Source organism: Panthera pardus, unplaced genomic scaffold, assembly GCF_024362965.1.
Source record: "Panthera pardus isolate Hobbes unplaced genomic scaffold, ASM2436296v1 HiC_scaffold_12, whole genome shotgun sequence".
Taxonomy (NCBI): domain Eukaryota; kingdom Metazoa; phylum Chordata; class Mammalia; order Carnivora; family Felidae; genus Panthera; species Panthera pardus.
The window spans coordinates 97,014,214-97,028,200 of NW_026526677.1; the positions used below are offsets into that span (position 1 = coordinate 97,014,214).

Here is a 13,987-nt window from a genome sequence, read left to right on the forward strand (position 1 = left end):
TTTATATACTCACGTTCATAGCAGTATTATCTCCAATAGCCAGAAAATTGAGGAACCCTAGTATCGGCTGATGGATGAATGGATAAACAGAATGGTCTACACATACAATGGAACGTTATTCAGTCTTAAAAAGGAAGGAAATTCTGACACATGAATGACCCTTGAAGACGTTACACCAAGTGAAGTAAGTCATACACAAAAGGACAAATAAGAGGTACTTAGAACAGGCACATTCATAGCAACAGAAAGAACAATGGTTGCCAGCGGTCAGGGCAGGGTGGTGAGGGGAAGAAAGGATGGGGAGTTATTGTTCAGTAGGTGTGTGAACTTTCAGTTCAGGAAGCTGAAAATAGTTCTGGAGACAGATAGTGACGACGTCAATGTGAGTGTACTTATTTCTACTAAGTAGAAATTTTATGTTTTGTGTATTTTCCCACATAAAAAAAGTAAAAAAAAAATAAAGCTGTGATGCCTGCCATAACATGGATGAACCTAGAAAACAGTGTGCTGGTGAAATGAGCCAGACACAAAAGGACAAATATTGTATGATTCCACTTGTATGAAATATCGAGGAAAGGCTAAGGCACAGAGACAGAGAACCTGTAAGAGGTTACCCGGGGCTGGGGGGAGGGGGATGAAAAGTTACTACATAATGGGTACAGAGTTCCTGTCTGGGGTGATAAAAAAAAAAGTTTTAGAAACAGTGATGATGGTTGTAGGACATTGTGAATGTAATTAATGCCAAGTAATTTTCTTGTTTGCCCTGCTCTGCTCCCTGTTTGGGTCTGGACTCTCACCCTCCCTCTGGTCTACCTGCCAGGACTTGCTTCCTTCTGGTTCCCGTCCTGATCTCTGGCCAAATGAACATCCTGGTTCGTAGTTTTCCATTAAAGTTTTAAAAGTTATGAAGTTACCACTCCTCTGCCCTGGGCTCCCACGTTAGCCAGGTACCCGCAGAGGCCTGTTCCCACCTGTTCATTAGAGATTTGCTTTGTTGGGACTAAATCGCGACCCATCAGAACCAGAACCAGGGCAAGAAGCTGTTTCACCAAACCTCCGACCCCAGTACAAACTATCCCAAATCTCATTCTGAAATTGATGTGTAAATAAAAGCCCTGGACATCTGTTTTGCTGTTTGCTACAACTGTGTGCCTCCAACATCTATAAATTTCCCACCAATGACACCCTCCTCTGGTCAGGAGAGGGCCTGTCCCTATACCCTGGTCTCTCCCATCTCACTGAAGTGTCTCTCTCATTGCCTGACATCTCACTGTCACTCCTTCACTGAGCCTCGGCCTCTGCTCTACCACCAGACCTGGCTCTTCCCTGGACCTGTCCAGGCCTCCCTGGCTCTGTCCATGGTAGCTGCCTGGTCCTCCTGGCCAGCAAGCTCTGGCTCACTTCCTTCCCTGTGTCAGTCACCCCTGGCCCCCAAAGCTCGGGACTGGCACACTCAGTCTCCTGCTGCCCAGACCCCGACAGAGAGAAAAAACGGCTTTCTATAGGGTCAACTAAATTGATGGGTTAGAAGTTTGATTCATGATGGATATTTTTCTCCCAGCTCTTATGATGGGCAATCAACTGATCAAATCTAGAGTAGTCAATCGAATTCCTTTATTACAGATGCCCTAAATCAACCAGCCTTCTTTTTTTAAATTAAAAAAAATTTTAATTTCCATTTATTTTTTCATGGAAATGTAGTTGACATATAATATTACATTAGTTTCAAGTGTATAGCACAGTGATTTGACAATATTTTATGAAATGCTCACCACGAGAAGGGTAGTCACCATCTGTCACCATAAAAAGTTATTATAATATTATTGACTATATTCCCCATGCTGTACTTTTCATCCCTATGATGTAAATTTTTTTTGTAACTGGAAGTTTGTACCTCTTAATCCCCTTCACACATTTCACCCATCCCCCCACCCTCGTCTCCTCTGGCAACCATGAGTTTCTGCTCTATATGTGAGTCTCTGTTTTTGTTGTTGATTTGTTTTTTAGATTCCACATATGAATAAAATCGTGTAGTATTTGTTTCCATCTGACTTATTTCATTTAGCATCATAGCCTCTAGGCCTATCTGTGTTCTCACAAATGGCAAGACCTCATCATTTTTATGGCTGAGTAATATTCCATCACACACACACACACACACACACACACACTCTTCTTTATTTATCCATCGATGGACACTGGGTTACTTCCATATCTTAGCTGTTGGGGATAATGCTGCAATAAACATAGAGGGTGTGTATATCTTTTTGAACTGGAGTTTTCACTTTTGTTGGGTAAATATGGACAGAAGTGGAATTATTGCACCATACGGTATTTAGATAGGCAACAGACACATGAAAAGATGCTCAATCATCACTGATCACCAAGGAAATGCGAAAGCAGAACCACAATGAGGTACCAACTCACACCTGTCAGGATGGCTAGAAACAAAAAAAGGTAAGAATAAGTGGTGGTGAGGATATGGAGAAATTGGAACCCTCACGCACTGTTGGCGGGAATGTAACCGGTGTAGCCATCAGGAAAACAGTATGGCAGTTCCTCAAAAAACTAAAAATGGAAGTATCCATCAGCCTTCTTAATGCCTAGAAGGGAATGAAGTATGAGAACCTGATCAATTACTCAGTAATTACCAACACAAACAAACCCTACTCTGGTCAGTTCAGCCATGTATAGTAACTAACCTAGTTCTATTCATCCCTTGGAAATAAATAAGATGGCATTACAGGAGTCACTATTACAGGCCATTAGAGGCTGGGTAGCAGATAAGTATCGCCTGTTCTTTTTAACACATGGGAAGCATCAATAGGACTTCTAAAAATAATACCTTCTCTTTACGAAACGTGTATTGTGAGGCGGTTGCTATGTGGTTATCATCTCCAGAGGCAGGTATTATGAGCGTCCACTTACAGATGAGGTGTCTGAGGCTCAGAGAGGTTAAGTTACCTGCACAGGATCACACAGCCGGTAGCTGGTCAAACTAGAGTGCTAAATCACATCTGCCTAATGTCAAGGCCCATGCTTTTCCAGCTCATGGTGGTAGCTTTCAAAAAGCTAATCTGAGTACCCGCTGCATCACGGTGGCAGAATTCAGAGAGCTGGGCCATGATGGTCATCCCCGAGGAATTCAGAGAAGGAATATATAAGTATTAAAGTCCAGGCGGCATGTGTATGTGGGGGAAAGGGATGTGAGAAACATGGAGGGAACTCATTCCCTCTGTACAAAGCCCCTCCCTCTCTGTTCCAAGGCTTCAACTGCCACTAGGCAGGAAGAATGGACTTACAAATAGTTTCTTTACTCTTGATAGGGGCCTGTCCTTTCTAGAAAGCCAAAGCACTAACGAGAGGCTTCCAGAATATTCTCCCACTGATTCTTGCAATGGCTCTGCTCCTATTTTCTTGAATGTTATTCAGCCATCATCACTCATACAGATATAATTTTTTTAATTTTTCCTTGCAAACTTACAAACTGTGTGAGTCCTGTTAATTCCAGGTTCAAAGAACTCTCTGACTGAGGCATGTTCCCAGAGCTCATCACATTCAGTTTCGGGCCCCCCGAAGAAAAGAAAGCTCTTTGAAAGCTGCAAGTATCACAGTGTTATATATAAAACAAATACAATGCCTTAAAAACACACAGTACTTTTCAATTGACAATGCAGTTTTGACTTATCCTCACAACAAACTTGTGAGGTTTTATCATCCCCATTTTTTTTTTACAAAGGAGAAAACAGGCTCAGAGAGTCAGCGTGACTCCCCCCCAACGCCACACAGCGTATAAAGCAGAGTGGGGCATAGACCTGGGTCTCCTGACTTCACAGGCCTGTGCTTTTTCTCCATGAGATAAATCGTCACACTCATTATTATCAGTCCTGAAAAGAGGCAGTGGCAGTACATAGCGTGGGTGATGCGTTCTTAAAAATCTCCAAGCCAAGCAACTCCACCTCGTTCTGGTGACTGTCCTGGGAACTCATATTCCAAATGACTGGCCTCCTTCCATCTGCTAAGTCACGGCTATGACTTGCTACTTAACTTTGTCCTCCTTTGCTGACGTGGCTGCCCAATGTGGGGGGCACCCCTGGCGGGGGTGCATGAGGCAGCCCCTGGCTTGCCTCTTCCCTCTTCTTCCCTCCACTTCCCAGCTCCCCAGATGGAACCCGATTGTACTTCCATCTCCCTTTACTCTGCTGCCAACTTCCCCGGGCTCCCCCAGATGCCTCCTTACTTTAAGCAAATGCTTCTGCATTGCTCTGGGAATAGTCTAATCCTTTTCTCCCTTTTTACATGTTAATGCCGTGATTTACAGCAGCAGTGCTGGATAGGAAAAAAATAAATAAGCAAACAAAGAAATTCTTTCTGTTCTACATTTTGCCCGGTAGTCACTGGGAGGGGGCATGAGAGGGACTGGGGTGCTGGTCGTGTTCTAATGCTGGATCTGGGTGCTGCTTACACAGGTGCAATCACCTGAAAAACATTCACTAATCTGTGCACCTATGATTCGTGTGGTCTTCCGTATGTATGCTAGGACTCCATTAAAAATCCCAACCACAGGGGGCGCCTGGGTGGCTCTGTCAGTTAAGCGTCCAACTTTGGTTTTGGTCAAGATCTCGCGGTTCGAGAGTTCGAGCCCTGCGTCAGGCCCTGCGCTGACAGCTCAGAGCCTGGAGCCTGTTTCGGATTCTGAGTCTCTGTCTCTCTGTCTGTCCCTCCCCCACTGTGCTCTCTCTTTAAATAAAGAATTAAGCATTGAAAAAAAAATTCCAACAACAGAGTAGGCAGTTGGGTGGGGGTGGTGAACTGGGAAACGCTGAATGGCTTTCTGGCAAGCCTGTGTTGAGGGAGTCCCTATACCAGAAAAGAAGCCACACTCGATTCCTCCAAAATGTCTCGACTCTGAGAGCAAAGGCCTCTGCACGCTTCAGGGATAGCAATTCCACAGCAGCCCCGAGAAAGGGCTCTTCATAAGAACCTACATACAGCTGGAAAAGAATACAGATCACAGAGTCCCAGCCTGTCTCTGGGAGCAGGCATCTCCTCAACCGTGCAGGACATTTCAGGAAAGCAGGTCCCTAAATCCAGGAGGGACACTGCATGATCCCCTAGATCGCCCATCACATATGTTGGCTGAGAAGGTCGTAACTTCTCCAGAGCCTTTTTCACTTTAAGATTTAAGAGTCAAACCTGTAGATGTCGTGTTCTGCTCCCCAACCTAGCAGGGATCTTAAAATTCATTGACATCGGCCTTAAATCCTCTCAATAAGTAACTTTCAAGGATGGATGTAAATAGATAAATGAACAGTAATTAGCTAACATGCCCATCCTGGAGCAGGCAGTAAGTCTGAAGTGACTCACTGTTTCCTGGACTTGCCATGTCCTTTCAAACCTCCAGAGACGTGGATAAGCTGTTTCTTAGGCAGAACGCTCTTCCTTTTTTAATCTAGAAAAAACCCTTAACCCCCTTTAAGGCATAGCCTAAAGGCCTCTTCTTCGGTGAAGCATGTCCTGCCTGTCCCACATTGAGCAAGTGGCCCCTGTTCCAGGATCTAGAGTGCTTTGTCCACACATCTACTAGAAGTTACCCCTTTGCAATGCAGTAGGTACTTTGAGTTTTCCCAAGGCAGGCTTGGTTTCTTATTCTCATTTTCCTCCCTAATGCCTGGCCCGGTCCCTGTTACACAAGAGGTGGTCAAAAGCACGTCTGCATGAAGGGGCCACCGAGCTAAGTGATCTCGACATCCACGCATTTATGAAATAAAATAAACCTCTTCTCTGAATGACTGTTTATGACAGCTCTGTTTGTAACAGTCAGAAAGTGGAAACAACCAAAATGTCCCTCAGTAGGTGGATGGTTAAGCAAACCGTGGTACATCGACACCGAGAAATACGATTCAGCAATAAAAAGGAACGAACTACTGATTCATGCAACTTGGATGGTCTCAAGGGCATCACACTGAGTGAAAAAGGTCATACACTGCATGATTCCATTTATGTAACACTCTCAAAATTATAAAACTGTAGAAATGGAGAACAGATTAGGGGTTGTGAAGGGTTAGAGGTGGTGGGAGGGAGGGTGGCGGGTGAGACAAAATGGCGGCATGAGGGAGATCTTTGGGTGATGAGATGGGGTCGTTTTGGTTACAGTGGCATTTAGATATATCTACACAGGTTTGATAGACTGGATATTTTGATATCCTGGTTTTGATAATCATACCGCAATTATGCCAGATGTAACTAAATGGAGGAAACTCAGTTGAAGGTACATGGTACCTCTCGGTACCTCTCTGTACTATCTTTGCAACTCCTGTGAATCTATAATCATTTCAAAGTAAAGTTAGAACATTTTTTAAAAAACCAGTTCTCTGAGGTTCCTTCTACGGAGTGTCCATCCTTCACCACAACCTTGCATATTTCTTAGTATTTTACGGTTTCAAAATGCCTCCGTGTAGATTAAATCATGCAACTCTATGACATATCTGTTCTTATCCCATTTTACAGATAAGGAAACCAAGGCTCCATGCTTGTTGAAGAGCACACAGTGTGTGGCAAAGCTAGTTCTCCAACCTGAGTCAATAAAATTTCTATAGACCTGTTTTTCTCATCTGCAAAATAAGGGGATTCGGCAAAGGCAGCCTCTGTAGGTGGATCCGGTTCTAACCTCGTACGATGTGTACTTTTGGGGCCCGGCTGTCCTACCTTTGAGCATTAAGGGTCTGACAATCCATGGTTGGACTGCAGGCCAGTAACTGGACCTACAGAGAAGACACATCCACCAGAGGACTCGATGCTAGGTAGCTGGTGGCATTTGGATGGAGGCATTAGACTCCCCCAATTCCCACCCTCCCAAGGCTAAGAGTTGTTGAGATGAGAATCCCAGTAGCTCCTGGACTTCCATGTTTCTAGAATGCCTTGCCTCTCTGGTTGGCTTCTGTTCCTCTGCTTTAATTTCCCCCATTCCCCATCTCCTGGGCTTCATTCCGTCACACCCCGCTGACTCTAATTATTGATACTCTGTGCCAAGGAGGTGAGCTGTGAAAATGTCTTACCAGATTAGTGAAGATGTATGTGTAATAGGCCGACACCATCCCGAGTTCAGCTGCCTGCAAAGGGAAGAGAAGGAGATTAGAGAGAAAACAAAAACCCACTAGAAGTGAATGAGCAGTAAGGGCTCCAAGTGTCCGCCATTTGTCTGACCCCCTTCCCTTCGGTTCTTACATTGCCCTTGACTTGGAGGATGACTTGGTGGAGGGTCTCTCCCCTGCCACCCTGCTCTCCACCCCTGCAGTGACACTCACAGCAGCTGATGTTCTCATGCACAACACATTCCCACGGATATAACCAGATATTATGGAAACCAAAATGACTTTAAGGGAAATGAAGCAAATAATAAAACAGACTAAAATAATTATCTCCCAAACTATTAGCAATAACAATGGCTAGTACGTACCCACTCCTTAGTATGGGCAAAGCACTAGAAAGCATTTCGCTTGGGTTAAGTCGATGAGGTAGGCACTATGACTCCTCCCCCACGCCCCATGTTGACAGCCAGGGACATCAAAACACCAAAGGGCTATGGAACTGGTACAAGATCATACATCTCATAAGTGGAAAAAGATGAAATTAAAGCCAGGCAGCCTAATTTCAGTCCTTTTAACCAAACTATACTCTCCCCCAGAGGACCGTGATATTGATGGAGGTACTGACAACTCTCAGGGGCCGAGGCAGAGTCGGGAGAGTCTGTGGGTTGTAGGCAATTCCCAAATTAACTCAACCCGACAAATGCGAGCGAGCCAGGCTCCTAAGAGTCTTTGAATCTGCAGTAATGTAGGAAACAAGTGAATCATTTGCAAACTTTGGTCCTTTATTAGTAGTAAGGAACAAGCTGCTTGTGACATGCCTCACCCTTGATCAGAGCACACCCGCGTGTTATCGTCCCAGAGTTGGGAGGCTGTGACTCCAGAACAGCCTCCCTCTTGTCTGATCTTTGTAGCCATCACAGGTCCCCCACACCAACCTCCCCCGTCAGTGTGCCCGGCTTTGAGCATGACAGGTGCCACAGAAGCCGACAAGTAGATCAGGTAAATAATGAGCCCGGCTCTCCCCAGGGTCCTCATGCCTTCTGACAGTCAGATTTTCATCATGTATCTTGCAGCCCCAGGGCCACTGGGAAACCGCTTCTGTCGTGACTATGGAGGTGCGTGAGGGGAAAACAAGGGCCAGGGTGATTACATTTTCCTGTTACAAAGTGTTTTTCTCTTGAGGAACTCTGGTAACTTTGTGAACGTTCTTATAGGAGCCCCCACAGACTCCTCTAAGAGCAGGCTGGAGTCCTTCTATTGCCACGATTCCACTGGAGACCGAAGTACAGAAGGGCTCTACACCAGGGCAAGACGGTGCTGGGGTCGGTCACATGGGGCTCGAGGCCTTGCTTCCTCCTCAACTGCCAAGAGGCTGGTATGGCCTGATGCCCATCCCCGCCCCCCAACAGTCCATATAAAAGTGCCGTTGCCGGTTCATCACTGCCTAGATGGGTGGGAGCCCCCTGGTTGCAGGGATGGGCAGGGGCCAGGGGACGGGGAGGGGGCACCGTCAGATAGTTAAAACCCATTTGTGAAGTCTGCTACCCAAAGATAAAAGACAAGAGATCCTTGGTTTTTAAGACCGGAATTCTGGGTAAACACGAAGTTTGTTGCCGGAACAGCTGCTCAATAAAGTAGGGGATTACTCTGCAAATCCTTCTGAAATCGAGAGACAGCAAGCAGAGTGTTGCCAAGCTCCAGGGCCAGGCTTGCGTGTGCACACCGAGCCTTCCGGAAGCTCCCTGTGCTCTCTGCTCACACTGCTTCCCACACTGAATCCATCCTTCGTGGAGCCCCACCCCCCAGCCCCCAGGGCTGTGCTGTAACCCTGGAGAGGAGCTGCCTGCAGCCCCAGCCCAGACCCGATGCAGGGCATCCCTGCTGGGGGCACTAGGAAGTCAAACGGAAACAAAGGGAACTGGTTTCCGAAGCCTCGCTCGTCATTGACGGGCTTGGTTCTAAGGTCACAGGGGCTGAGGGCAACAAGTGGTCCCAGGAAAGCCTGCCACTAGTCACCCAGCAGAACCCTTTGCCAATAATCATCATTATGGGGAGAGTTTTCTTCAAAAGCACAGCCACTGACAAAAAAGTGTCGTGAATGAAAATACCCAGTATTGGCAAGGGTGCCATAAGATACCTATACACTTATGGGAGTATAAATTGTTATGGCCTTTTTAAAAGGCAATCTGGCAAATCATATCAAAACCCTTAAAAGCATGCATATCTTTAACTCGGTAATTTCACTTCTGGAAATTTATGCTAAGAAAATATTCGTGAACATGCATAAAGATTTATGTACAAAGATGTGCATCCCACATTGTTTATTACAGCAAAAGATTGAAAACAACCTGTACCTCCAACGATAAAGGGATGGTTAAATAAATTATGGTATGCCCACATGATAAGAAATGATGCGCCATTAAAATATTTGCAGACAAATACGTAACGACACAAAGCAAAACGCATGGCATATCGTTGAGTGGGAAAAAAAGCAGGTTACAGAAGTACATGGGCCATGCGACGATCATTTTGAAAACAAACAAATGTGTCTACAAAGGTAGATAGGCTAGACCACAAAATTTCACAGTGGCTGTCTCTGGGTGACGGAATGTCTTACTTTTCCATGTGTCCCTGTAAGATTTTTCTATCAGACCTCAAAGTCAAGGCTTCAAGAAAGAAAGAAGCAGCTATGATGATTTCTATTTGCTTCTATGTGCTTTTCTGTACTTTCTAAAATTTCTTTTTTTTTTTTAAAGTTGAACTGAATAGAGGTGAGAACGGTTATATGGTTTTTAAAAAATTTTTTTTAACGTTTATTTTTTTTTGAGACAGAGAGAGACAGAGCATGAACAGGGGAGGGGCAGAGAGAGGGAGACACAGAATCTGAAACAGGCTCCAGGCTCTGAGCTGTCAGCACAGAGCCCGATGCGGGGCTCGAACTCACGGACCGTGAGATCATGACCTGGGCCGAAGTCGGATGCTTAACCGACCGAGCCACCCAGGCGCCCCTGTACTTTCTAAAATTTCAACGATAGACATATTATTAGAAAATAAAAGAGCCCGATCACGCATGCTGGGAGCCATAAAGCATTCCGGAGGTTATTACACTATCATTATAAGGGATGCCCCCAAAAGGCTTCAGCCTGGAGGCTGTCCAGGGATGGGCTCTGGCTACTGCAGCAGGGACTGTGCATTGTCCTGACTGCTCTCTGCAAGGAAGGGGACGATTATCTTACTCCCTGCCCCCAGCTTCCCCTAAAACCTAGAGGATTTTTTCCATCATTGATAACTTCATTGATCATAGGCCCAGACATAAGAAAAGAAATACAGAAAAAAATTCTGTTTGAGTGTGTGTGTGTGCATGTGTGTGTGTGTGTGTGTATGTATGTGTGAGAGTTGGAGTATATGCTCCCAGACAGACGTGGGTTTGGAGCTGTGCAAAATTACTATAGCAACGGGCTGAAGGGACAGCCCTCAGTACTCAGAGAACTCATTCAAATCTCTTATTAACTCTGAGACCAAAACTAGCTGAGGAGGGGTGGGTAGGAGAGGGAGAGGGGGAAGGGGAGGAAGAGACAATCAGCTGAGTGTCTGGCGGGCTCCTCACAGCTTGGCAGAGGTTAACAAGGAGCCTCGCTCCCCCAGTGGAAGATGGCAGGTTGAGTTTAAATGTGCAATTAGAGGGGCCCTGGAAGAGGCCAGTGTGCCTGGGGGAGCTGCTGGGAGCCACAGGGGAGCCCGCAGCAGGGTCTGTCTGGGGTTACATGGCTAGCCCAGCCACCAGCCCAGGAACTGGTGGCAGGGGACTCTGAGGCTGCCCAGATGTTTCCAGCTGTTCCCCTGGCACCTGACTTCTCTCTTGGTCTTCCTCTGTCTCTCTCTCGTTCTCAGATGGGCCTCACTCACAGAGCTCCAGGTTCTCTTACTGTGAGTTCTGATCCAGGGACCGCCACCCTGCCCCTTGTATTCTGAGGAGGGGTAGGTAGAAGAAACTGCTGATTAGCTGTCAGAGACAATGGGTACCGGCCCGACTCTGCTCCTCACTGGTGGAGCCTCGGACAAAGCCGTTCCTCTCCCAGAGTCTCAGTGTCTTCATCTGTCGAGGGAAGACAGGATACCGGCCCCACACAGTCATCGAGAGGATTATGCTGGGATATTACACAGCAGCAGTCTGCAAACTAGTACACCGTACGGGGATCACAGAGGACGGTACACACTCACGGGACTGCCCAGCTTGTCAAAATACGGAAGTACTTTTGAACCACTTGGCACACAGCCTCTGCCCCAAGTGCCCTGCCCCCACTGCCCCGGCCCCTCCTGGGAACCCACCGACCCTGGCAGGGTCTTAGCTGGGGGCTGCCCGCCCGGCTGCACCAGGAGTTAATATTTTTATAACATCATCCTCAATCTGCTTTTTCTTTCAGCTTGCAGGAGCCATCCATCGCAAGTGAAGCACAGAGAAGTCTGCCAGGGTTCGGAGGCCATGACCCAGGGAGAACACCCAAGGCAAAGAGGGAGCAGGGCACCAGCTCAGGAGGAGAGAGGGAGGAGGGAGAAGGATGCTCCCCGCCCACCGCACCCGGCCCGGCTCCCACCTTCAGGAGGATGGTGTGGGACATGGAGGCGTTGGCATGGATGATGATGGTGGCTGTCTTGTCGTCCCGGATCTCCTTGAGGAGCGGGGTGGGGTCCCGGGTGTCATCCAGCATCCGGACGGAGAGTGTGTCCTTGGAGATAAGGAATTGCCGCAGCAGCCTCTCCAGGTTTAAAAGGCCTGGAGGGGAGAGAGGATGAAGCCCCTGAGGGTCCGCCGTGCTGCCTGGGGAGACACTGGAGCAAAAGCGAGACAAGCAAAGACCGGGGCTGGAGGCGGGGTCGTGGGTCCGGCCCTACTGCCGGTGCTGAGCAGGCGTCTCAACCTCTGTGGGCTTCGACAGTCCCTTCTAAAGTAAAAAGGATGCTCCCGAGCCCCTATGGCCTCCCCCAAAGCCCTCAGCAAGGCTCTTCTAAAGAGAGACGGAGGTCCCTCGAGTGGGTTGAGGGCCCACTCTCCTTCCCACAGCGCTCGGGAGCGGCCGAGACCAGGGTTCAGAGACCAGCGGGCTTGGGGTCTCCCCCTAACTTGGCCACCCACTCATGAAGTGACCTTTTCATGTGGCCGGGGCTCTTGGCCTCAGTTTCCTCATCTGAAAAACGAAAGTAACAGCAGCCGGCTCCCAGGACGGTGGCGAGGACTAACTGAGATAATCTGTAAAGTGCTCAGGCCCACGCCTCACCCGTCACGAACGCCCATGGATGTTCACAGATGTTCCATCTAGCCCTACAAGAGCCCAGCCTTTGTTTTCATGTAGATGTGGGGGAGGCGTTTCCTCAAGATCATAAGGCCCAGTTAACAGGCCTAACAAAACCCTTTGAATTCCTCAGAGCAGGGTGGCTGCATTAAGACCAGGTATCATTATGATGGTAAGAGGACAGGCTTTGAACTGCACTCCAGCAGGCAATAACGTGGGCCCAGAACAAAGCGAAAATATGGGATTGTGAGCGAAGGACTCTCCCCACCACCCCCTCCCTCCCCTCCCCCCAGCTGTCTGCTGTCTAGGAGCAGGGGTGGGAGGAGGGTTTCTGGAATGTTATCACTGCGACACAAGGGTCTCAATTCAGCTTTGCCTCTGAAAAGGCAGGCCAGGAAGAAGGTGTGTGTGAGGGGTGGAGGGTGGGGTCTCCCGGGAAGACAGTGGTCTCAACTCCAACGGAAAGAGAAGCAAAGGCATTCGTTCCCAAAAGCAACGACAAGAGTAACAGTTATTGGATCCTGATTCTGTTTCTATTCTGTTCCTATTCTGTTCCAGAAAATGGGCTAAATATTCTACGTGGCTTTTCTAAGTCCTCACCACAATCCTACGATGCATTTCAATCCCACACACAGAGGGAAACATGAGGCTCTTGGACCCGGCTCCATACCCTGGATGGCAAGGAAGGACTGGCTTTCTAACCAAAGGCCCCTGGGCTCCACTCTCTGCCCCAGCTACAGGATGTTCATTGCAGGCCTGTCTTGAACGTGACCCCAGACTCCCCTGGTGCAGATTCCTCACCCTCCCGACCCTCAAAGATCAAAAGGTGAGAGAGAGACCGGGAGGGGGGCGCGGGGAGGGCTCTGAAGGGCATCTCTTCGACCTCCCTTGATTTGTAGAGATGATGAAACTTGCCTAGTCACACAGGGACGCAGCTGGGACCAGAGTCCCCACTTTGTCATCTCCAGCCAGCCCTCTTCCCATGAGACCGGGTGCCTCTCAGGACACACGCATAAGCAGCAGCACACACAGAACCTAGGAGGGGCTCGGGGGCGTGTGTCTTACATCTCTGGACTCGGGGACGAAAGCCCCACACCGGGCATGTTATCTGACAAGGATGAGGTGGCAGGGTGGAGCCCGAGGGCCCGGCGGTGAAGCCAGGGGCTCTGGGAAGGTAGTGCCAACCCCCATCCTCCCACCATGGGTCCCAACAAGGCGGTCCGGCAAGCCGGCAGCTGCAGCAGGAAGGGAAAACTCTGGGAGGGGCGGGCGGTCATTCAAAAGAGGCTCCATGGGGCACCTGGGTGGCTCAGTCGGTTAAGCGTCCGACTTCAGCTCAGGTCACGATCTCGCGGTCTGCGAGTTCGAGCCCCGCGTCGGGCTCTGGGCTGACGGCTCAGAGCCTGGAGGCTGCTTCCGATTCTGTGTCTCCCTCTCTCTCTGCCCCTCCCCCATTCATGCTCTGTCTCTCTCTGTCTCAAAAAGAAATAAACGTTAAAAAAAAAAATTAAAAAAAAAAAAAAAAAAAAAGAGGCTCCAGAACCAGTGGGCCTCTCCTTCCTTCCCCCACAGGGTCTCGAAGGAGACTTGTGAACCTCCACTCCC

The 13,987-nt window shown here is 48.3% G+C and overlaps 1 protein-coding gene across 3 annotated transcripts in view; it reads right to left on the reverse strand.

Annotated features, from left to right (window-relative positions):
• GRIK4 (glutamate ionotropic receptor kainate type subunit 4) overlaps positions 1–13,987 on the reverse strand; it is a 425,772-nt gene that overhangs the window by 138,009 nt on the left and 273,776 nt on the right. For all 3 annotated transcript variants that reach the window (XM_053900360.1, XM_053900361.1, XM_053900359.1), the window contains 2 exons: positions 11,687–11,865; positions 7,059–7,112 (listed from right to left, as the gene is read on the reverse strand). In XM_053900360.1, coding sequence (XP_053756335.1) covers positions 7,059–7,112; positions 11,687–11,865 — 233 coding nt within the window. The remainder of the gene's footprint in view (positions 1–7,058; positions 7,113–11,686; positions 11,866–13,987) is intronic.